General features: G+C 39.2%; 1 protein-coding gene across 1 annotated transcript in view; it reads right to left on the bottom strand.

Moving 5' to 3' along the window:
* Positions 1–18,998, bottom strand: part of TMEM39A (transmembrane protein 39A) — a 54,216-nt gene extending 35,218 nt beyond the window's left edge. Inside the window, exon 1 of the mRNA XM_006864155.1 lies at positions 18,886–18,998. Within this exon, the coding sequence (XP_006864217.1) occupies positions 18,886–18,998 (113 nt within the window). The remainder of the gene's footprint in view (positions 1–18,885) is intronic.
* Between the last annotated feature and the right edge of the window lie 4,082 nt (positions 18,999–23,080).

Here is a 23,080-nt window from a genome sequence, read left to right as displayed (position 1 = left end):
AGGCTTTCTACTCCCGTAAGGATTTACACCCTCGGAAACCCTGTACAGGGTCGCTATGGGTCGGAACCGACTCGACGGCACTTAACAACAACAACAACACACCCACATAAAAACTGCATTTTCAATACACGATAAAAAGTGCAAGGTTTTCGTGTCTGCGAGCATAGAGGAAGCAATGGCATCATGAATTTCCTTTTTTAAAATCAGCCCTTACACTAAATTCCTTTATGATAGGAAACCATAATTGCAGACCTGAATCTGTAGTACCTATCAAGCAATTTAACTTTTTCTTATAACGTCATGACTTTCACTGCTTCTTAGCAACAGTTCCAGTATCACTAGTGGTGCTACGTATGAGTCCTTATTTTTATTCAAGGTTTAAGTTATAACACTAAATACGATACAAATAATAATGATAAGCAAGAATCACAAGAGATCACCTTTTACTATAGCAGGCAATCTACAGGAGAGATGAACTGTTTCCATGAAGATGACTAGTATCACAGGGTTTTTTGTTTTTAACCTGCATCTAAGTTGGCTCATGCAGTTCAGCTCCATGTTTTTCAAAGGACAAATGTCTGCACTTTCTGCACTGTTACATAGGTTTTGTCCACCAATTCATAATCTTAGGGACAAGGAATGCACTTGTTACAAGCCGTCAAGTCAGTTTCGATTCATACCAACCCTGTATAGGGTTTCCAAGGCTGTAAATCTTTGCAGGAGCAGAAAGCTTCATTTTTCTCCAGTAGAGTGGCTTGTGAGCTTGAACCACCAAGCTTGTGGCTCACAATCCAGTGCTTACCCTACAAAGCTACCATACTCTCTGCACTTAATCAAAGTTCATTACAAATATGAAGGGCTTCACAAAGTACTTGGTAAAATGGAATTAAGTACAATGGAATTTTTTAAAAAAATTGTTTTTAAACTTTTAGGTTGAGAAGGCAACACAGGTGATGAAATACACAGACATTTTAATCCCCATCTTACTATTCTTTCTTCCAAACTCTTTTAAAAGGTCAGATTAACATAGCTATATGTATGATAATGATAAATTGTTGTTGTTTAGTGACATCAAGTCGGTTCTGATTCAGACACTCTGTATAGGGATTCAGAAACTCGGTATAGGGTTTCTATGGAATGGCTGGTGGGTTTCAACCACCAACCCTGTGGTTTAGCAGTCCAGAGCTTATCCCACAGTGCCACACCAGAACTCCCTAATGATAAGAATAGGAAATAAAATTTCCATTGTCAATGTGCCTGGAAATATGAGTTACAGAGCTGAAAAGGTCTACTATTTATAGAAAAAGGAAATGAGGCTTGGTTTTGTTACTATCAAAAAAAGATCCTAGAGAAGTAACAGTATTAGTATTATATTTATAGTACTTTTAGTGACTTTCATGAATATACTCATTCTGAATGGTTAAAATTATCATAGCAGAAACTCAGAAAACTTGAAGGGAATAGAAAAGAAGAAAAGAAAGCTTCTTCCTCTCATCCAGAGTACATCTCATAACAGGTAACACATTGTGATTTAGGTCTCAGAGTATACATGCTCAACAATAAAACAATCACTAACATACCACAGTCACCTGATCTGTTCTGGAAAGTGGGCCACAGCTCTGCATCATTCATATAGAATACAACATGAAAAGTGCCCTTTATACAAGTTGGTGACTTTCAATGGCGGGAATTAATACAAACAGTCAATCAATTCCCACACTCTTAATCATGTTGTTGTTGGGCAGGGGAGGTCAAGCATGTTCCAACTCATAACAACTTTAGAGTTGTTTTTGGTTGTTAAATGCCATCAAGTCTGTTCCAATGCTCATAGCAACCCTGGATCAGGTTTTCGAGGAGTAGCTCGTAGGTTTGAACCACCAAGCTTGTGGTTAGCAGTCCAGTGTTCTTCCTATAGCACCACACCAGGACCCTTATGAACAAAAGAATAAAAGATTGCCCAAGCCTGTGGCATCCTCAAAATCACTGTTATGTTTGACACCATTGTGGCAGCCACGATGCCAAGCTATCTAATTAAGGATTTCTTCCTTTTCACTGACACTCTAACAGCATGGTGTCCTGTACAGGAACCAGACATTACTGATGTTGAGGTCACTCTTGTTAGGTGCTTTCAAGTCAGTTCTGACTCATAACAACCCAATGCATAACAGAACAAAGCACTGCCCATTCCTGCCCAATTGTCATGTTAGAGTCCATTGTTGCTGTCACTGTATCTATTCATCTTACTGGTGGGTCTTCCTCTTTTTTGTTGACCCTCCACTTTATCAAGCAAGATGTCCTTTCCAAGGACTGACTCTACTGACATGTCTAAAGAATAAGATGAAATCTCACCTTCCTCTTTTAAGGAGCATTCTGGCTGTACTTCTTTCCTCTGAAAGTCCATGGTACTTTCCATATTCTTCAGCAAAACCATAATTCAAATTATCAGTTCTGCAATCTTCCTTCTTCAGTGTCCAACTTTCACATGCATATGAGACAACTGAAAATACCATGGCTGGATCAGGTGCACCTTAGTTCTCAGCGTGACATTTTTGTTTATTAATACTTTAAAGAGGTCTTTTACAGATATTTTGCATTATACATAAATTAACCCAGTTATTACAGGCTATAGACATTTCAAATGGTAGAGCTTCTGTTGGTCTTTTCAATTCCTTCAGTCTTCTGATGGCCAACTATTACTGCAGATGCAGGGGTGGTGTTATAGGTCCATGCACCACCAACCACTGTTTTCATGCAGGAACCAACCACAGTGCCAGATTCCCACAGCTCATCTTTTCATTTTGGTTTTACAACCTAAGGAGCAAGTGTGCTTGGCATGTTGGTTTATTTTAATTTTCTTCACCATTTTCCTGAAGGAGGAACCATAACGGGTCCCGTTGTTGTTGTTAAGTGCTGTCAAGTCAGTTCCAACTCATAGCGACCCTGTACAGGGTTTTCAAGGAACAGTTGGTGGGTCTGAACTTCTGACCTTGTGGTTCACAGTCCATTGCTGATCGTACAGAGCCACATCAGGAGCCCAACAGGTTCCACATTTATCGATAATTCTAACCATCTTGGTGTATTCAATCTCACCTCAATTTAGCACCAAGCACAGAGAGTGTCTTTTGCAGATTTGCCCAATGCAATACGTTGTTTGATTTCTTGACTGTTGTTTCCATGAATGTTCATTGTAGAACCAAGCAAAATGAGTCTTTGACAACTTCAATCTTTTCTGTTTATCATGTTATTTAATGATCTAGCTGTAAAGATTATGTTTTCTTTATATTGAGATGTAATCCATACTGAAGGCTGTAGTCTTTGATCTTTAAGTATTTTAAGTCCTCTTTTGCTTCCAGCAAACAAAGTTGTGTCATCTGTGTATCGCAAGTTATGAATGAGTCTTCTTCCAATCCTGATGCTACATTCGTCTTCATAATACCCAGCTTCTGGAATCACTTGTTCAGCATACAGACTGTACATTGAAATAACACAACCGTGTTGCACACCTTTCCTGATTTTAAATCACTCAGTACCCCCTTGTTCTGCTCAAATGATTGTTTCTTGGTGTATAGGAAAGTTCCTCTTGAGCACAGTTAAGTGTATTGGAATCCCATTCTTTGCAATGTAATCCAGTTTGTTATGATTCACAGTCCTTTATAGTCAATAAAGGACAAGTAAACATCTTTCTGATGTTCTCTGCTTTTAGCCAAGTGCCATCTGACATTAGTAATAACATCACTCATTCTACGTCCTCTTCTGAACTCAGTTTGAATTTCTGGCAGTTCTCTGTTGATGTACTGTTGCAAATGTCTTTTAAGTTATCTTCAGAAAAAATTTAACTGTATGTGATACTGATATTGTTCCATGATTTTGCATTCCCTTGACTCACCTTTCTTTGGAATGGGCAGATAATGGATCTCTTCCAATCAGTTTCCCAGGTAAATCTTCCAAATTCCTTGGCATAGACAAGTGAGCACCTCCAGCATTAGATCCAAAAAAACTAAAATAAAAAAATTTTTCAATTTGCATTCCTAGAGTCAATTCCCAGAGTCTTGTTTTACACCAATGCCATCAGTGCAGCTTGGACTTCTTCCTTCAATGTCATCATTTCTTGATCATATGCTACCTCCTGAAATAGTTGAACATCAATCAATTCTTTTTCCTACAGTGACTCTGTGTATTCCTTCCATCTTCTTTTAATAATCCCTGCATCATTCAATATTCTGCCCACAAAATCCTTCAATATTGCAACTCAATGGTTGAATTTTTTCATCAGTTTTTTCACCTTGAGAAATACTGAGCATGTTCTTCTCTTTTGGTTTTCTAACTCTAAGTATTTGCACATTTCATTATAATAATTTACTTTGTCTTCTATTTACTTCCTCATATCTTCCAGTTGATTTAGTTTCTCTACACTCAAGAGCAAGCTTCAGAGTCTTTTTTGATATCCATTTGGTATTTTCTTTCTTTCCTGTCTTTTTAATGATTTTTTGCATCCTTCATGAATGATGTCACTCCATAACTCTTCTGATTATCAATCATTGGTGCCTAATGCATCAAATCTGTTATTATCTTTAAATGCAGGTGGGGATGTATTCAAGGTCAAACTTTGGCTCTCATGGACGTGTTTTAATTTTCTTCAGCTTCAGCCTGAACTTGCATATGAGCAATTGATGGTCTGTTTCCACAGCTGAACTTAGCTTTGTTTTGGATCATGATATTGGGCTTGTCTACCATCATAAGGAGCTCTGGGAGCATAGTGCTTACAAATCAGGCTGCAAACCGCAAGATCAGCAGTTCGAAACTACCAGCTGTTCCACGGGAGAAAGACGAAGGCTTTCTGCTCCTGTAAAGATTTACAGCCTCAGAAACCCTGTACAGGGTCGCAATGAGTCGGAACCGACTCCACGGCACACAACAACAACATTCATGATAGACATAGCAACCCTAGCTGTGCATAGGGTCGCCGAGTCAGTTCCAACTCGATGGCACCTAACAACAACAACAAACCATCATGATATAGTCAATTTGATTCCTGTGTATTCCACCTGCTGAGTTCCACGTGTATAGTCACCATTTATGTTGTTGAAAAGGTATTTGCAAAGAAGTCGTTAGTCTTGCAAAATTGTATCAATTGATCTCTGGATCATTTCTATTACCAAGGCCATATTTCCCAATGATCAATCCTTGCTCATTCTTTGCAACTTTTGCATTCCAATCACAAACAATTATCAATGCACCTTGAATGCATGTTTGATCAATTTCACACTGAAGACATTGTTATTGTTAAGTGCCCTCCAGTCAGTTCTGACTCCTAGTGACTCTGTATATAAGGTTTCCAAGGAGCAGTTGGTGGCATTAAACCACCAACCTTGTGGTTTGCAGTCCAGTGATTATCCTACAGTGCCACACCAAGACTCCAAAGAAGTTGTTGTTAGGTGCCATCGAGCAGTTACCTAACTCATAGTGACCCTATGCGCAACAGGACAAAACACTGCATGGTTCTGGGCCAACCTCAGAATCGTGACTACACTGCCACTGCCACTGTGCCAATCCATCTCACTGGGGGGGGGGTGTCCTTCCTCTTTTTCTCCGACTCTACACGTTACCAAACATGATAGATATCCTTCTCCAGTGACTGGTTCCTCCTGACAATATGTCCAAAGTATGAGAGATGAAGTCTGGCCATGCTGGCTTCCATGGAGCACTCTGGCTGCACTTCTTCCAACATAGATCTATTTGGGGGTTGTTTTGGCAGTCCAACACCATAAGTCACATGCATCAATTTTTCTACGGTCTTCCTTATTCACTGTCCTACTTTCGCATGCATATGAGGTTACTGAAAATACCATAGCTTAGGTCAGTTAGTTAGTCCTCAAAGGATACCTTTGCACTTCTTCAATTTCATCATCACTGGCTTAATGGTTGGTGCATAAATGGGAACAATGATGGTATTAACTGGTCTTCCTTGTAGGCTTATGTATACTTACCTATTATAGACAGACATACAGATAGGTCTTGAAATGCTCTTTTTATTGATGAGTGGGACATTATTCCTCTTCAAGTTGTCATTTCTGGCAGAGTAAACCGTGTGACTGTCTGATTCAAAATTGTCAATACCAGTCCATTTCAGTTCATTAATGCACAGGATGTCAACTTTTATACATTGCATTTTTTATGACTTCCATTTTCCGACATTCATACTTCTTACATTTCATGTTTTGATTATTAATGGATGTTTGCAGTGTTTCTTCGCATTTTGAGTTGTGCCCCATCAGCAAATGAAGGTCCTAAAAGCTTTATTTCATCCACACTGTTAAGCTCTTCCCCACTCACGTTTTGAGTGCCTTCCAACCTGAGAGGCTCACCTTCTGGTACTACATCTGATGTTTCACAGGTATTCATAAGGTTTTCAGTAGCTAACCATTCAGAAGTGGTCCTCTTCTTCTTCCTAGTCTGTTTTAATCTGGAAGCTCTGCTGAAATTTAGCCATCATGGGTGACCCTGCTGGTATTTTAAATTATCATTGGCATAGCTTCCAGAATCACAGCAACATGCAGGTTACCACAGTACAACAACTGACAGAACCTCTTAATAGCATGTCCAATGTACATGAGATGAAGTTTCAGCTTCCTTGCTTTTATGATACATTCTGGCTGTAGCTCTTCCAAGACATACTTGTTCATTCTTCTAGAAGTCTATGGTATAGTCAATATTCTTTAACAAAACAATAATCCAAAAGCAATAATTATTTTACTGTCTCATTCATTCACTGTCCAGCTTTCACATGCCTATGAGGTTATTTAAAATACCATGGCTCAGATCAGACACATCTTAGTCCTTAAATTGACATCTTTGCTTTTTAACACTTTAAAGAGGTCTTTTTCAGCAAATTTACCCAATGCAATGCATTGGTTGACTTGGTGACTGCCTGCTTCCATAGGCATTAGTTGTGAATCCAAGTAAATGAAATCCTTAACTTTAACATTTTCTCCAATTATCATGTTGCTAAATGGTCCAGTTGTTAGGATTTTTGTATTCTTTATGTTACAGTGTAATCCATACTTAAGATTTTAGTCTTTTCCGAAGGAATTAATAATGAACCTATCTTTACAAGAGAGGTTTAAAAGATATCAAAATAACTAACCATCATGTGTTGACTCTTTATAGATGTGGTTTTAGTATGGAAAATACTCCTTTAAAGCTCTACTTCGACAAAAATAAATAAATAAAACTATACGATAATAATTTTTTAAACTTCTGTATCATGGTCCCTCAATGACTATATAATATATTATGCTAAGACTGTGATAGTGGAATAATGGAAAGAATTTAAACCTTTTTATGCTAAAAAGTAACTGCAAAACTGCTCAAATTGTATTCGGAATTGTGAAGACATGTCACCGAATATGACTAGGATTGTTACGCAATATTTCTTAAAAATTGGTCCTTGTGTAGCGTTCTAAAAAAACTTTAAATAAGTCCATTTAATAATTGATAAGTGTGTGCTATTAAAAAAGAAAAAAAGATTTTTGTCTTTGATCTGTATCATAAGTATTTCAAGTCCTCTTCACTTCACCAAACAAGGTTGTGTCATGTGCGTACTGCAGGTTGCTAATGAGCCTTCCTCCAATCTTAATGCCGTATTTTTCATATACTCCAACTTCTCAGATTTACTCAGTATACAAATGAAATAAGCATGGTGAAAGACAAAGCTAACTCACACCTTACCTGATTTTAAACCACACAGTAGTCCCTTGTTCTATTAGAATTACTACTTCGTTTTTTATGTATAGGTTCCACATGAGCATAATTACGTGTTCTGGAATTGCCATTTTCACAATTTTACACATAATTTGTTATGATCCACAAAACTGAATGAATACCTTTGCAAAGGCAATTAAGCATGGGCTCACATCCTTCTCATATTCTCTGCTTTCAGCCAAAACAGCCAAGATCTGCTTTCAGCAATGATATCCTTTGTTTTATGCAATCTTCTGAATCCGACTGTTAACTTCTGTCAGCTCTCTGTTGATGTGTTGCTTCAACTGTTTTTGAATTATCTTCAGCAAAATTTATTTGCTGGTGATTTTAATGATACTATTTGATAACTTCAACATTCTGGCAAACCACCTTTCTTTCGAATGGGCACAAATATGAATCTCATAGTTGGTCAGGTAGCTCTCTTCCAAATTTCTTGGCACAGACGAGTGAGTGCTGCCAGCATTGCATCTATTTCTTGACACATCTCAATTTGATTCTATCAAGTTTTGAAGCCTTGCTTTTCACCAATGTCTTCAGTGCAGCTTGGATTTCTTCCTTCAATACCATCAGTTTTTGATGTTACCTCCTGAAATGTTGAACACCGACCAATTCTTTTTGGTATAGTGGCCCTGTGTATTCCATCTGCTTTTAATGCTTCTGGTGTTATCCAGTATCTTCCCAACTACTCTTTCAATACTGTAACTAAAAGTGTGAGTATTATCTTCAATTCTTTCAGTTTAAGACATGCTGAGCATGATTTGGTTTTCTAACTCCTGGTCTTTGCATATTTCATTATAATACTTTATCTTCTCAATTTACCCACTGAAATCTTCTGTTCAGCTTATAATTCATTATTTTTTCCATTTAGCTACTCCATGTTCAAGAGCAAGAATGAATCTCTTCTAACATTCACATAGCTCTTTTCTTTAATTCTTATCTTTTTAAAGGCCTTTTGCTTTCCTCATGTATAATGTCCTTGATGTCATCCCACAACTCATCTGTTCTTCACTTATTAGTACTCAATGTCTCAAATGTAATCTTGAGATGGTCTCTATATGCTCAAGGCTGTACTGTGGCTTTCGTGGTCTTATTTTAATTTTCTTCATCTTCAATTTGAACTTGCACATGAACAAGTTGTTGTGTTTGGTTGTTGATCTCAGGCCTTGTTCTGACTAATACTGTGCTGCTCCATCATCTCTTTCATGGATGTAATTGATTTGATTCCTGTTTATTCTAACTGGCCAGGTCCACATATACAATCATCATGTTGCTGAAAAAAGGTATCTGGAATAAGTAAGTTGTGGGCCTAATAAAAGTATATCATGAGATCTCCAGCACTATTTCTATCACCAAAACCGTATTTTTTATCCCAGCTGCCAATACTTCTTTGTTTCCAACTTTTGCATTCCAAACACCACTAGGTATCTTATATTCAATCATAAGATGTGGGATTAAAAATTCTAGTAAGAAGTTACAAGGTTAGAAGTCCCTATTCTAGAACAAATGAAAATTTTTTCTTCCCCTTCAGTCAAAAATACAATGGTGGTGGTTATGTGCCATGGAGTCAGTCTCAACTCATAGCGACCTTGTACAGGGTTTCCAAGGCTATAAATCTTGATGGGAACAGAAAGTCTCATCTTTCTCCCATGGAACAGCTGGTAGTTTCGAACTGCTAAACTTGAGGTTAGCAGCCCAATTCGTAACCACTACGCTACCAGCGCTCCTTAAAAATATATTGCTATTGTTGTTCTTATATGCTGTTGAGTCGGTTCCAACTCATAGTACAGGGTTTCCGAGGCTATAAATCTTTATGGGAACAGAGAGCCTCATCTTTTTCTCACGGAACAGCTGATAGTTTCAAACTGCTGACCCTGAGGTTAACAGCCCGATTCGTAACCACTATGCTACCAAATTTCCTTAAAATACATTAAGGGGGGGGTGGGGGCGGGGTTGAATTCTTACAGAATTCTTCCCCAAATAAACCACATTAACATACTTCTGCCATTATCAGAATCAGTATAATGCTTTGCTTTAAAAAAACATATTTAAAACTAAACATAACACATCTATGCTTGTAATATTCCACATAGTTTTGCCTAGTAAGCTTTAAGTCAGAAGTAAAAAAGACAAAGATCAAATAAAAGGACCCAAGGCATCAGGTGGAAAAGAGAATTTATTTAAAAAGATAATCTAATCCTATATAAAGACGTTCTGGTGTAGCGCAGTGGGTTAATGCACTGGACTGCAAAGTCAGTTTGAACAGCAAGGTCAATGGTTCAAGCTCACCAGTTGCTCCTCAGAAACCCTATACAGGGTCGCAATTGACTCAACAGCACTTAACAACAACATTCCTATATAAAGATAATCTATAAAATTAAGTCTTCTCTGCCTAATCTATAAAAGTAAAAGCTTAAGAGATATGACATTTCACAAAATTTCACATTCAATAAACTATGTTGTTGCTAGCTGCCAACAAGTTGGCCTCTGACATACAGTAATCCCATGCACAATAAAGAAAGCACTTCTCAGTCCGGCACCATCCCTAAAATCAGATTTCAATTGGACCACTGTGATCCATAAGTTTTTTCCTAGCTGGTTTTCTTAAGTTGATTGCCAGGCCTTTCTTTCTAATCCATCTTTCTCAAGAAGATCCAATAAAACTTGTTCAGCATCACAGCAACACACAAGCCTCCACTAACAATGCAGAAGTGGACTGCCCCTGAACTGAGCTCAGGTTCCCTAAGTGGAAGAAAAGAATTTGAAGACTGAACCACCACTGCCCTCAAGTAAATTGTAACTCAATTAAACAGACCTAGTCTGACCAATACATCTCAGAAAATGAGCACCAGAGAAAAATTTAGGAAAAACAAAATTATTATTTCTCTAAGAGGAGATGCTCCTTGGAAACCCTATACAGGGTCGCTATGGGTCAGAACTGACTCGATGGCACTTAACAAGAAAAGGATATAAAACTAGATTTTAAAAAAGCATAGTGACATAAATGTTTGAGATACAACATGGGATGATAGTTCTAGTCCCAGATTTCCCACTAATCATCTGTGGTCTTGGAGAACATATCGCTGAGCTTCTGTTTCTCTATCTATAATACAATGAGTTACAATAGATTCTATTTAATGAACACTTCTCAGTGTAAATTTGAATATTCTTTCAAACTTTTAGGGGTTCCCAAGACGATTGCCAGACTTGGTAATTCGTTAATAAGACTACAGGGCTTAGTATATAATTGTGCTCACAGATAAGATTTATTACAGCATAATGGATATATGGTAGCGTAGTGGTTACGAATCGGGCTGCTATCTTCAGGGTCAGTAGTTCAAAACTACCAGCTGTTCTGCAGGAGAAAGATGAGGCTTTCTGCTCCCGTAAAGATTTACAGCCTCAGAAACCCTGTACAGGGTCGCTGAGTTGGAACCAACGCCACAGCACATAACAACAATGGATGTATATTAGCAGAGGAAAAAGGCATGTGAGATAACGTCCAGAGGAAACCAGGCACAAGCTTCCAAAAGTTCTCTTTCAGTGGATTCAAACAGGAAGCACTTGATGCTTCCAGCAGTAAGTTATGAAGGTGCCTGAAATGTTGTCTACCAGAGAAGTTTATTAAGAGTCCTGGTGTGGTGCTGTGCGTTAATGTGCTAGACTACAAGGCCAGTTTGAACTGTAAGGTTGGCAGTTCAAGCTCACCAACTGCTCCTTGGAAACACTATGAATCAAAACCGACTTGCTAGAACTTAACAACAGAGAAGTTCTTTAGAGACTCAGTACCAAAGATTTTTATCGGGTACCTTTTGCCTAACAAGTACCAGAACTCAAGACTCCCAAATGAAAATGTGTTCAGCATAAACCACAATATCTACAAACTTTAGACACAGTAAAGCCATTCTTATTATTTAGGAAAAGTTTTATATTTGTGTAAGAAGCTATACACAAGTCATTACTCACTAAAGTAAGATGTAGAACACTGTCTTTGTGGACTATGTTATGCCAATTGACCATGGTGTCCCCCAAGACTATGGTCCTAAGACCCTAGGCTCAGCAACTCTCCCTCAAGGTATTTAGTAATATCTAAGTTTTCATAATTTTGTCCCCATATGCTTCACCACATTCATGGATATGTTTGCAGCAAAGATAAATAACCCATTTACAAATATCCTCTTTCAAACCTTTCATATTTGTGGGTATATTGTTGCCATTCTCCCTCCCACACCCATTCAACCTGTATATTAATATCCATGTTATCTACCTTTTGGTGGTGGTTGTTAAGTACCGTGGAGTCAGTTCCGACTCATAATGACCCTGCATAGGGTTTCCAAGGCTGTAAATCTTTACGGGAGCAGAACACCTCATCTTTCTCCAACAGAACCACTGGTAGTTTGGAACTGCTGACCGTTAGGTTAGCAGCCCTACTGGTAACCACTACGCTACCAGAGCTCCTGTAGGCAGATCACTGTTATGGTAGGACTGTCTGCACACAAGCTTTTGAGATGCTTATGAACCTACCAAGCAGCAAAATGTAGGTAGCCAAATGAGGTAAGCAAGAAAAACTCAAAAAGATAAAGAGGAATTAGAAAAGACCAAAAAAGGCAGCAGTCATTAGGACATGTTCAGGACACATTATCAAGAAAATGTATGTAAGGGCAAAACAAAATAACATAACTCTAAGTTATCAAGTAAGAGTCTCCCTTCAACCAGAAACACTGCAGGAAACCCAGAAATACACAGCGTATCCATTTTCTTTAGAAGAACAATCTAAACACATTGTCCCATGAACAGATCTCTGCACCCTAAAGGTGGGGAGCAGGACAAGAATCTATGGTTGTCAGTCGTGACTGCATCACCAAATGAATTCTCTAGCATGCTCTAGTTTAACCTTGCCAATCAAGTAACGAACATCTACTAAAAAGGTTAAAGTATGTCTTTTCCAGCTGATCCATACAGGGTTGCTATGAGTTGGAACCAACTCCACGGCACACCACCACTACCAGCAGTTGACTTATGTCTTACAGAATCAAATACATCATCTTAAATCATACCATTCTTAAGCAATTATCTATTTCTATCCTCAATAGGCTACAGACATTCCAAAAGTGAACACTCCTCTGCTGGACACTTTCTTTAGAAACACTTTTCTTAAAACTACATTCTAGGCCACTACCACTGGCTTTACTCATATTTTTTATTCCCTTTTCCTAGGTTCTCTAACTTAAAGAACCTATCGCCTCTGCTCCACTCCCATTAGGAAACAAGTATGGAACCTTTCTTCCAAAATAACCTAAGTAAAATTATCACAAAATTAACACTAAGTAACAGTTTTAGTGACTATTCAAACTGTGAACACCTGTGATCATTTACTGTATTCTAATCTGTTGAAAAATTCTTGCTAAAGAAATGAATGTTATATCAAAAGATTTCACCAAAAGAGTAAAAAGGGAGCCCACAGACTGACTAAACCATGGTATTTTCAATAACTTTATATGCATGCAAAAGCTGGACAGTGAATAAGGAAGACCATAGAAGAACTGATACTTTTGAGTTATGGTATTGGAGGAGAATATTAAAAGTGCCATGGGCTGCCAAAAGAACCAACAGATCTGTGTTGGAAGACATGCAGCCAGAGTGCTCCTTGGAGGATGGCCAAAGTTTGTCTCTCATACTTTGGACATATTGTCAGGAGGGACCAGTCACTGGAGAAGGAGATCATGTTTGTTAAGGTGGAGAGTCAGAGAAAAAGAGGAAGACCCCCAGCGAGATGGATTGGTAAAGTGGCAGCAGCATCAATGAGCTCAAGTATAGCAACAATTGTGAGGTTGGCCCAGGATAGGGCAGTGTTTCATTCTGTTGTACATAGGGTCGCTAATGAGTCGGTACTGACTCAATGGCACCTAACAACACCACCAGACTAGGAAAAAAAAATGTTCAATGAAGTATCAGACAAGGGACTAATTTCTAAAATTTATAGAGAACTACAACACTTCTACAAGAAAAAGACAACCCAATTGAAAAATGGACATATGATATGAACAGACAGTTCACCAAGGAAGGCATTCAGGCAGCCAACAAACATAAAGAAATGTTCTTGATCATTAGCGATTAGATATGTAAAACAAAACAATGAGATACCATCTCACACTAGCATTAACAGCGAAATTAAAAAAACAGAAAATAACAAATGCTGGAGAGGATGTGGAGAGACTGGGACCCTCCTACATTGCTGGTAGGACTGTAAAATGGATCAGCTACTCCGGTAAATGTTATGGCATTTCCTCACAAAGTTGGAAATAGAAATACTTTATGACCCAGCAATTCCTCTAGTTGGTATATATCCACAAGAAATACAAGCCAGAATATGAGTAGATGTATGCACACCAATGTTCACCACAGCACTACTCACAAAAAGATGGAGACAGCCATTCAATGGAAAAATGGATAAACAAACTTTGGTACATACACACTACGGAATACCATGCAACCTTTAAGAATAACAATGAATCTGCAAACACCTTGTAACATGGATAAAGATGGAGGGCATTATGCTAAGTGAAATTAGTCAATCACAAAAGGGCAAATATTGCATGAAACCATTACTGCAAAAGCTAAAGAAAACATTTTCATACTAAAAGACACATTCTTTGATGGTTACCAGATGTGGGAGGGAGAGTACAGTAATTCACTGGTTAGGGGTAGATTTGTTAGCTTGGGTGACGGGGAGGGCACAATACAAGGAGGGAAAGAACAATACATAAAAGGGGAAGGATGGCAGATGAACAATTAAGACAGGGGAAGAGTTAAGGAGGTATGCATGGACTAAATGAAATAGAGGTAAATAGTGATTTACATACAACCTTGGAACAATAGTGTTCTGTGATAAAGGATTGAGTCTGAATGGGCAAAGGAGGGGAAAAAATGTTTAGGTGCTTTGACTGCCTTGTGGATATTGGTTTTCCCTGCCTACTATTGTAAAATAGACACTTAAGTGTTATAGACATGAATATTGGGAATTATGATGACAGAAACCATGTAGGCCCATCTTCAGTCTATAGCTAATTGGATTAGCTAAAAAGGGAATCAGAATTTGCCCAGGGAAACAGGCCTCTTATTAAACTTTTGTGAAGTATGGGACCTTTGGTGGAATCCTGAGCCCCACCGAGATACCTTCTGAAGTAGGACATTCACAGTTGAAAAGACATGCTGACCAAACTAGAAATGCAAGGAAAACAGAAGATTCTTACTGAAAGAAAGACCAACAGAAAAAAAGCAGACTGTTTGGCTGTTAAAATATCAAGCAAGCTGTTTGCTGTGGAGGCATATCAAGGCAAAAAAAGTCAGCCTTTCAGGAAAATCCCCTTCTAAGACTGAAATTGAAAGGGAGCCTGAGAGCAGTCTAATATGCTCACTGGTGACCACCATGGTCTATTTGTGAATGGAAGAGGGGAACATGCAGCAATAAAGACATGGGCTGATTCTGGCCATGTTCCATTGATACCCATTGACTCTGAAATAAAAGAAGAGGAAAGGCTGGCTGGTCTGAAGTTTAGGGAGATGTGTGAACTCCCAAGTCTATGGACACTGACCTAACCACTGGGAGCCAGAGTTGAGAGTAAAGCAGCCTACTGATCTGAAGTGCAGGAAGCGTGCATGAACTCCCAAACTTGCAGCTGTTACCCATTTGACCTAGTTTGGATGGCTAGCTAACTAGAACTCAATCAATGCAGATAAAGATGCTTGATACTGTGAATAATGTAAATTTCTACAGTTTGATGAATGGACCTTTGCTTATTGATGCAGTTGCTCAAAATTCCAACCAAAATGGAAGGATTACTCATATCAAGAACAAAGTTTGTTTCCTTAGGGCACTGGATTGATAGGGACGGGCAATTTAGATACTAGCTATCAAAAATGGGGAGCTACAAAGGCATGAAGTGGCTGGTTTATAAGCTTTCAGAGTGTGCTTAGTTTCAGAATGAAGAGGGTAAAGTAGAATGTCCACTGAATAGTTTTCCTCTTTTCCAGATAGATCTGGTGAAAGGGTGTGGGGGATGATGCTGATAGGATTTTTATGATTCAATTGTGAGAAATTGTTAGCAGGATTAATTGCGATCATCACAACTGTAATTGTAGATGTGTAGCCAAAAGGGGGGACTAGTTAATCTTTCATTTCAGGAACAGAGGACCAGAACATCAGGAAGGAAGAACATGAGTGGAGTGTGAGATCCTACCTAGAAAAATGGTGACAGCAGAGATGGTGGCAGAGGCCATTACATAGCGAGAGAAAGCAGCTGTGGACCCTAGGCCCATGGACTAAGAAAGGCTGCATGCCTGCGGGCAGGAGGCTGGCTTGCAAAATGAGATCTTTGGACATTTAAATGAATAAATATTTTTTGTTTTGTATGCGCACATCACATATTTTTGCTTTGTTCATGTGTGAAAAATAAGATGTAAAAGAGAAGAAACAGGGAGGAAGCAGGATGACTGTTATTATAAGGAGGGCACTGTAATCATTTAGATGAAACAAAATATATGATGGTTGAAAGCAAAGCTGATGATCTTGTCTGTGAACCCTCACTCAATTCACAATAGAAAGTTAAGAAAATTTTTTAAAGTATGTTAGAAGAGAAAGCAGCAAACAGTTGTAGATTAAGGCAACTAGGTTCAGAAATTTGAAAGCTATGACTTAAGCAATACAATGAAGGCAAAGAAAGACAATATAATCATAGTTAAATAAAGTTAAGAGCAAGTATTTTCCAAATGTTCCTAGTTCTTCTCAGTATTCTACTTTCAGAATCCTAGTACAAGAAACATCTAGGAATGCGGTTTTCAAGTGTTTAAAATACCAGGATACTTCATTTTCTCTCTCACAAATCACATCTGACCTGGTATCCCAATACTCAAACACCTGGAAGGAGTAGGCTGATTAAGAAAGGACTGGGACACCTGAGGCCTGGCTGCTTGGCCTGTCTAACCCCTTCTCCCTTCTAAGCCCTCCTACAGTAGTCCCTCAGATACCCAGATGGGATTCCATGGGACAGTTTGAGAATATAATTATCTAGGGGAATCCTCAAATTCCAAGTAGGAGAGGATGAACAAAGAACCCCTGGAGATAATACAAATGTTGTTGTTACGTGCCGTCAAGTCGGTTCCAAACCATAGTGGCCCTATACAAGGTTTTCCGAGGCTGTAAATTTTTACCAGAGCAGTAAACCTCATCTTTCTCCCACGGAGCAGCTGGTAGTTTCAAACTGCTACCTTAAGTTTTGCAGCCCAATTTGTAACCACTACACTACCACAGCTCCTTAATACAGATGTAGAGCTAGAATATTCTAGTTAGCTAGAATCCTAGCTGGGCATAGGCAAAATTTTCTATTTAAAAGTTCTGAATCACTTAGTTGATCTTCAAAATCTAATTTTATCGAAGATGACTCATTTTAACCAAGTTTTGCTTGTGTAGCCCTGGAAAGGAATGTTTTTCCAGTATTTATTAGTAAAATTAAGGCATGGACTCAAATAGTAAATATCTTTCACTTCACAATTTATATTAGTATCTTTCTTCAAAGAATTTTCATGTATTCTCATTTTAAATTTTTCTTATTTTTTAAATATAAAATGATACATTGTTGTTGTTGTTAAACGCCGTTGAGCCAATTCCAACCCATAGCAACCCTGTATAGGGTTTCCAAGGAGAGACTGGTGAGCTTGAACCACCGACCTTGCAGTTTAAACGACTTCACAGTCTGACACATTAGCCCTTAGTGCCACACCAGGGCTCCAAAACGATATGTTATAGAAATTTTGGAATATTCAGAAAACTTTTAGAAAAAGTGATATACCTGCATTAATTTTCAAAATTCTACTATGAAGTAGACAGTATCACTGTTTTTAAAACATGAAAATCAGAATAGAGTAGAAGATAGTACTCTTGGAGAAACTATAACTACTTTGCATACATATGTAAATATAATATTGGATTGAAAATCAGTATAATAGACTCAGGAACTGGAAAACCCCTTTAAACTGGTATTTCAGGGAGAGACCCAGTGAAATGGCCAAGATCAGAATTAGTTTTTAAGATTGGAGAGGACATGGATTGGAAAGTCAGAAAGAGGGAGGGCAAGCCAGGAAGAGAGAAATGCACAAATAGCATCAGAAGAGCCTGAAAAGTAAAAAGCGTCAATTTGGGAATAATATGTGCTAACATAGGCATGGTAGTGATTGCTAGTTTTGACACCTAAAATAAAAGCAAAAGAAAAACTTTATTCAGGGAGGAACAAAAATTTGCTGTCAAAAATTATCTTAACTGAACACTTGATCAAGTAATAACATTCCCTTTCCAGGGCTACATGAGCAAAACTGTGACAAAATGAGTTATCCAGGATAAAATTAGAAATGATGCATTCTAATTTTGAAAATTAGAAACAACAGAGATAAATTTCCTGAGAATAAATTCTTTACTGCTATCCAATATGACACAAATTTTACAATGTTTAGGTTACAGCTGATAGTTCACTAATTCCAAGCAATATTTTGAATGAAATGTTTAAATACTTCATGGAATCAGACTTATGTTTTTCATTTACCCTACTTCCCAACCCCCTCGTAACCATGCCCATAAGTAATTAAACCATCACATTTGCCTTGTATTTTAGTTCACTTCTCCCATCTTCTCATAGACAAAATGGCAATGCCTAGAATATGGATAATGAGCCCTAGTGACGCAGTGGTTAAACGCTTGGCTGACTAACTCACCAGCTGATTCATGAGAAAGATGTAGTACTCTGCTCCTATAAAGATTACAGCCTTGGAGATCCCAGGCAGTTTTATTCTGCCCTATCAGGTTGCTATGAGTCAGAATCAATGGTAATGGATTAGAATTTGTATAATCAGCCTTTTTATAAGGAAGAGTTGAATTATTTTCACTTTGTGGGTCCTTATCACATCTACTCCAAAATACTCTGAAATACTGAGTTTGTCTTCAAAGGCAAACTTTCTATTTCAGCATAAAAAATAAATTGTGATACACAGATCATTTGAATAGCATGGTAATTTTCTCTGTTACTCTTACTGACCATAAAATATTACAAATTACATACAACTTCATTTCTTCTTTACCTGTTTCTCAGGGCTGTTCCATTGCCACAGCCCCCACCAACCAAAGTCTGTAAAGAAGGTAAAGCTGAACGGCTTAGCTGCTGCCGACTAGGGCCCCTCCTTCCACCGGGCATGTCCGGGAACCAGTCTGCTTCCAGTGCCACCTGTAGTTGCAACCCAGGTTAATGGTTGTCAATCTGTTGTAACTCTGAACAAAAGAAAGAAAGGAAAAAAAGTCAGCTCAGTATTTTAAGTAGGCAATTTAACAAAATAGCCAGAAAAACAATGAGCAAGTGCTGTAAAACCAGATCCTCAAACAAATATTCTCAGTGTCTATTACATACTTTATTCTAATGATAGGATTATTTAGACTCTATGAATCAGGATGCACACATCAAGGTCAGCAGTTCGAAACTACCAGCTGTTCCGTGGGAGAACGATGAGGGTTTCAGCTTCCATAAATATTTACAGCCTCGGAAACCCTGTACAGGGTCACTATGAGTCGGAACCCACTCCACCGGACATAACCACCACCACCACCACCACCAGTGGGTCAGAAGCATAGTTTAATCTAAGCTCTATTTAGCATCAGGAAAGTCACAATCTCTGTCTTTTATCAGTTGACTTGTATCATATAAAGGCATTATTACAGTCAAAAAGAAATGTATATATTTTCAATTCAAGTATAATATCTAATATTAAACCACTTTAAATGCAGAAAAATCAGCACAAAATTAGGTTTGAGTTCATGGAATTGGGGTTGTGAGATCAAATTTGTCACACAGTATCTCACATTAAATGAGCTCCTTAACCTTTGAGTTTGCTTCTCAGAGAAAAGAAACAAACAAAAATGAGTAGTATCCGGTTCCTTTAGGGAGTCACCTGGTGTAGCGCTGTGGATTAATGCGACGGATATGAACTGCAAGGTCAACAATTCAAGCTCACCAGCTGCTCATCGGAAACCCTATACAGAGTCGCTATGGATCGGAAACCCTATACAGAGTCGCAATGGGTCGGAACCGACTCAACGGCACTTAGCAACTGTCCTATAGAGGTTCTTGTGAGGATTGACAAAAATGAATGGAAATACACCACTAGTACCTTTAACTCTTTAGAAGTTTCAAAGTGTTCAAATGGTACCTCCATATGTTGTTCCGACTTATAGGGACCCTGTATAGGGTTTCAGAGGGGTGACTGATGGGCTTGAACCACCGACCTTGTGGTTGGTTCTCAGTTCAGTGCTGATCCCACAGCGCCACACATCTCCTCCATATGTTAGGAAGAATACTGAAAGAAACTCAAATGGTTGCCCACCCCAGAAAAACTGATGCAAAATAATTAACAAATTACTGAAACTGCAAGACTCAAAGGCAAGCAAAAGATAAAGACCCTCATTGAAAAGAAATGGTGCGTGTTTTCTCAGTCCATGGCAAATCATGGTTCCACCAATACAGACACCAAATCCGTTTCCTAAACAATACAACCAAACACTGAAAAGTAACACTGGAAAAACCCTGGTTTTCAAAACGTTACTGCAGACTGATGCGATGTTCCCTATTCTAAACAGCCTTTGGCTATATATTAACAAACTCAAGTAAGACAAAGCATTAAACCGCTGAATGGTACTGCTGGTTCTTACTCAACTCTAAATAGCAAAAAGAAAACGTGAAGGGCAAAACGCTGGAATGGACGAGGACAGAGTATCAGGTGGGGGGATCTGGATGGCGATAAACTACACACTTCGACACACGGGTCCCTAACAGGGGACAACAAAGGGGGCCTCGTTGAGCACCCAAGAGGGCCAAAGCGGTCGAGGACAGTAAGCTATCGCGGCAGCTCGGTAATACTCACGCATGGAGGAGGCCCAGCCGGTGCTCATTGTTTTTCTGGCTATTTTGTTAAATTTCAGGGATGCCTGAAAGGAGGCGACGGCTTTACGGGCTGGACACTGGGCAAGAGAACTCCCTCTCCTCCGCGTTGAGGCGCTCCAAGCCAGATGCTTGTCCGCAGGTTGTCTCCACCCGGAGAGTGGAGAAAAGAAGTACAGGTTTCGGGCTGCCAGAGCCAGACCCCAATCCCGAGCCAGTGCGTGAGCCAGAGCTAGACCTCAAGCCAGAGCTCGAGCCCGACCTAAAGCCAGAGCCCGAGCCAGAGCCCGGTCCAGTCACCAATCATCATCACCTCCATTACCTCGGAGCTGAGCAGACGTGGCAGCGCACGGAGATTACGTCAGCTCCGCGACGACTGGCTTCCCAGACGCTAGCTGACCCCCGGAACTACACTTGCAGCCGGGAGAGCAGGCACCCAACGCCCTCCCACGCGCACCTGCGCAGTGGAACTTGTCTTCTCCGCTGAGTTCGCACTCTTCCTGACCTCTCTGCCAACCTCTCTTGCCTTCGCCGGTCCCCTACACGATACTGTAGAGGCTTCGTCGTAGGCGGTCATTCTTGTTATCTCATGGATTACATGTAATAACCGTGAACAGATAAGACGAGGTTTAGAGACGTAACCTATGACCACATTACTGCCAAGTAGAGGAGCATAAGTCACGAAGTCGTGCTCCAGCATTCAACAATCTAGACGCACGAAAGTACACACCACGAAGACGTTACAGTCTAGCGGAAGAGCCAAGGCACTAAGAAAACACATATAACAATAAAAGTATGCTCAAGATCCAGAAATAGCCCAGAAGATAGTGTGCTGAACTCTGGGATCTCGGTGATGTCAATACCAAGAACAGCTTCACAGGGAGATTAGAGTTTATAAAAGCCTAAGGTTCCAAGAATGAAAAGACAATTATCTGAAGAACACGTGAGGGAATCGCTTTCTATACAGGAAGTGGCAGATAGTTTGGCATTAGAATAAGAAAATTTGGGTGTCAAAGGAGATACATGTGATAGATCATTAAATATATGTTAAGCACCTTAATCAAAAGCCCTGCATATTGATTATATGTTTATGTGGTAATGTTTTAAGGTGCTGTTAGTTGCTCAAAGGTATGGCCATGGCAGAAGGAAAAATTGCATGGTCCTGCACCATTTTCATAATGATATATTTGAGGCCGTTCTTGTGGCTATGTGCAGTGAATCCCAACATAGAGGGCTCATCTTCCAGCACTGTATTGGACAATATCCCTGTTTCATTGGCTTATTTTCAGAAGTAGGTCACCAGGCCTTTGATTTATCTGTCTTAATATGGAAGTTACATTCAAACGGATCCATCATGTGTGACCCTGATGGTATTTGAAATACCAGTAGCATAGCCTCCAGAAGCATAACAACACACAAGTCAGCACATATGACAAACTGACAGACAAGTGATTAACCTTTATTGGACTGTTTTGGGGTTTTTTTGTTGGTTTGTTTTAGTGTGTGTGTGTGTGTGTGTGTGTTGGTTTTGGTTTTGGTTTTTGTGTGTGGATGCTACACACTGGGCTAGGAACCTTACCTAACTCACTTAAATCTCACAATATTTTGTTATTATAATTGCTCCTATTTTACAGAGGAAACTGAATTAGTTGTTGTTGTTGTGAAGTGCTGTCGAGTTGGTTCTGACCCATAGCAACCCTGTATAGAATTTCTGAGGAGCAGCTGGTGAGCTTAAACCACCGACCTTGCAGTTCAAACGGCTTTGCAGTCTGGCACATTAACCCACAGTGCCACACCAAGACTCCAAATTGAATTTAGAGATAGTAAAATCAAAATGACTCAGCTATTAAGTGGCAGAGCTTGAATTTAGAGCCAGAATGGTCCAGATCAAACCTACTAACTTTAGTTAGTAATATTCCCAAATATTTCATGTGTCCTGATGTTCATGAGTATTGGTCTCTCATACTTCGGTCATATTGTCAGGAGGGACCAGTCGCTGGAGAAGGCTATCATGTTTGGTAAGGTGGAGGCTCAGATAAAAAGAGGAAGAGCCCCAGCGAGATGGATTGCCAAAGTGGCAGCATCAATGGGCTCAAGTATGGCAACAATTGTGAGGTTGGCCCAGGACCGGGCAGTGTTTCATTCTGTTATGCATAGGGTTGCTATGAGTCAGTACCAACTCGATGGCACCTAACAACAACAACAAATATAAAATCCAATATAGTATTCAGAGTTGATAGGCATGGGCAACTTAGACATTGGCTACCTAAAATGGAAGGGGCTATAAAGGCACAAAATGGCTCACTTACAAGTTTTCAATAGGGAGTTTAGTTTCTGAGTGGGGAATG

Source organism: Chrysochloris asiatica, unplaced genomic scaffold, assembly GCF_000296735.1.
Source record: "Chrysochloris asiatica unplaced genomic scaffold, ChrAsi1.0 scaffold00061, whole genome shotgun sequence".
Classification (NCBI taxonomy): domain Eukaryota; kingdom Metazoa; phylum Chordata; class Mammalia; order Afrosoricida; family Chrysochloridae; genus Chrysochloris; species Chrysochloris asiatica.
This window is presented reverse-complemented; position numbering and strand designations above follow the sequence as displayed.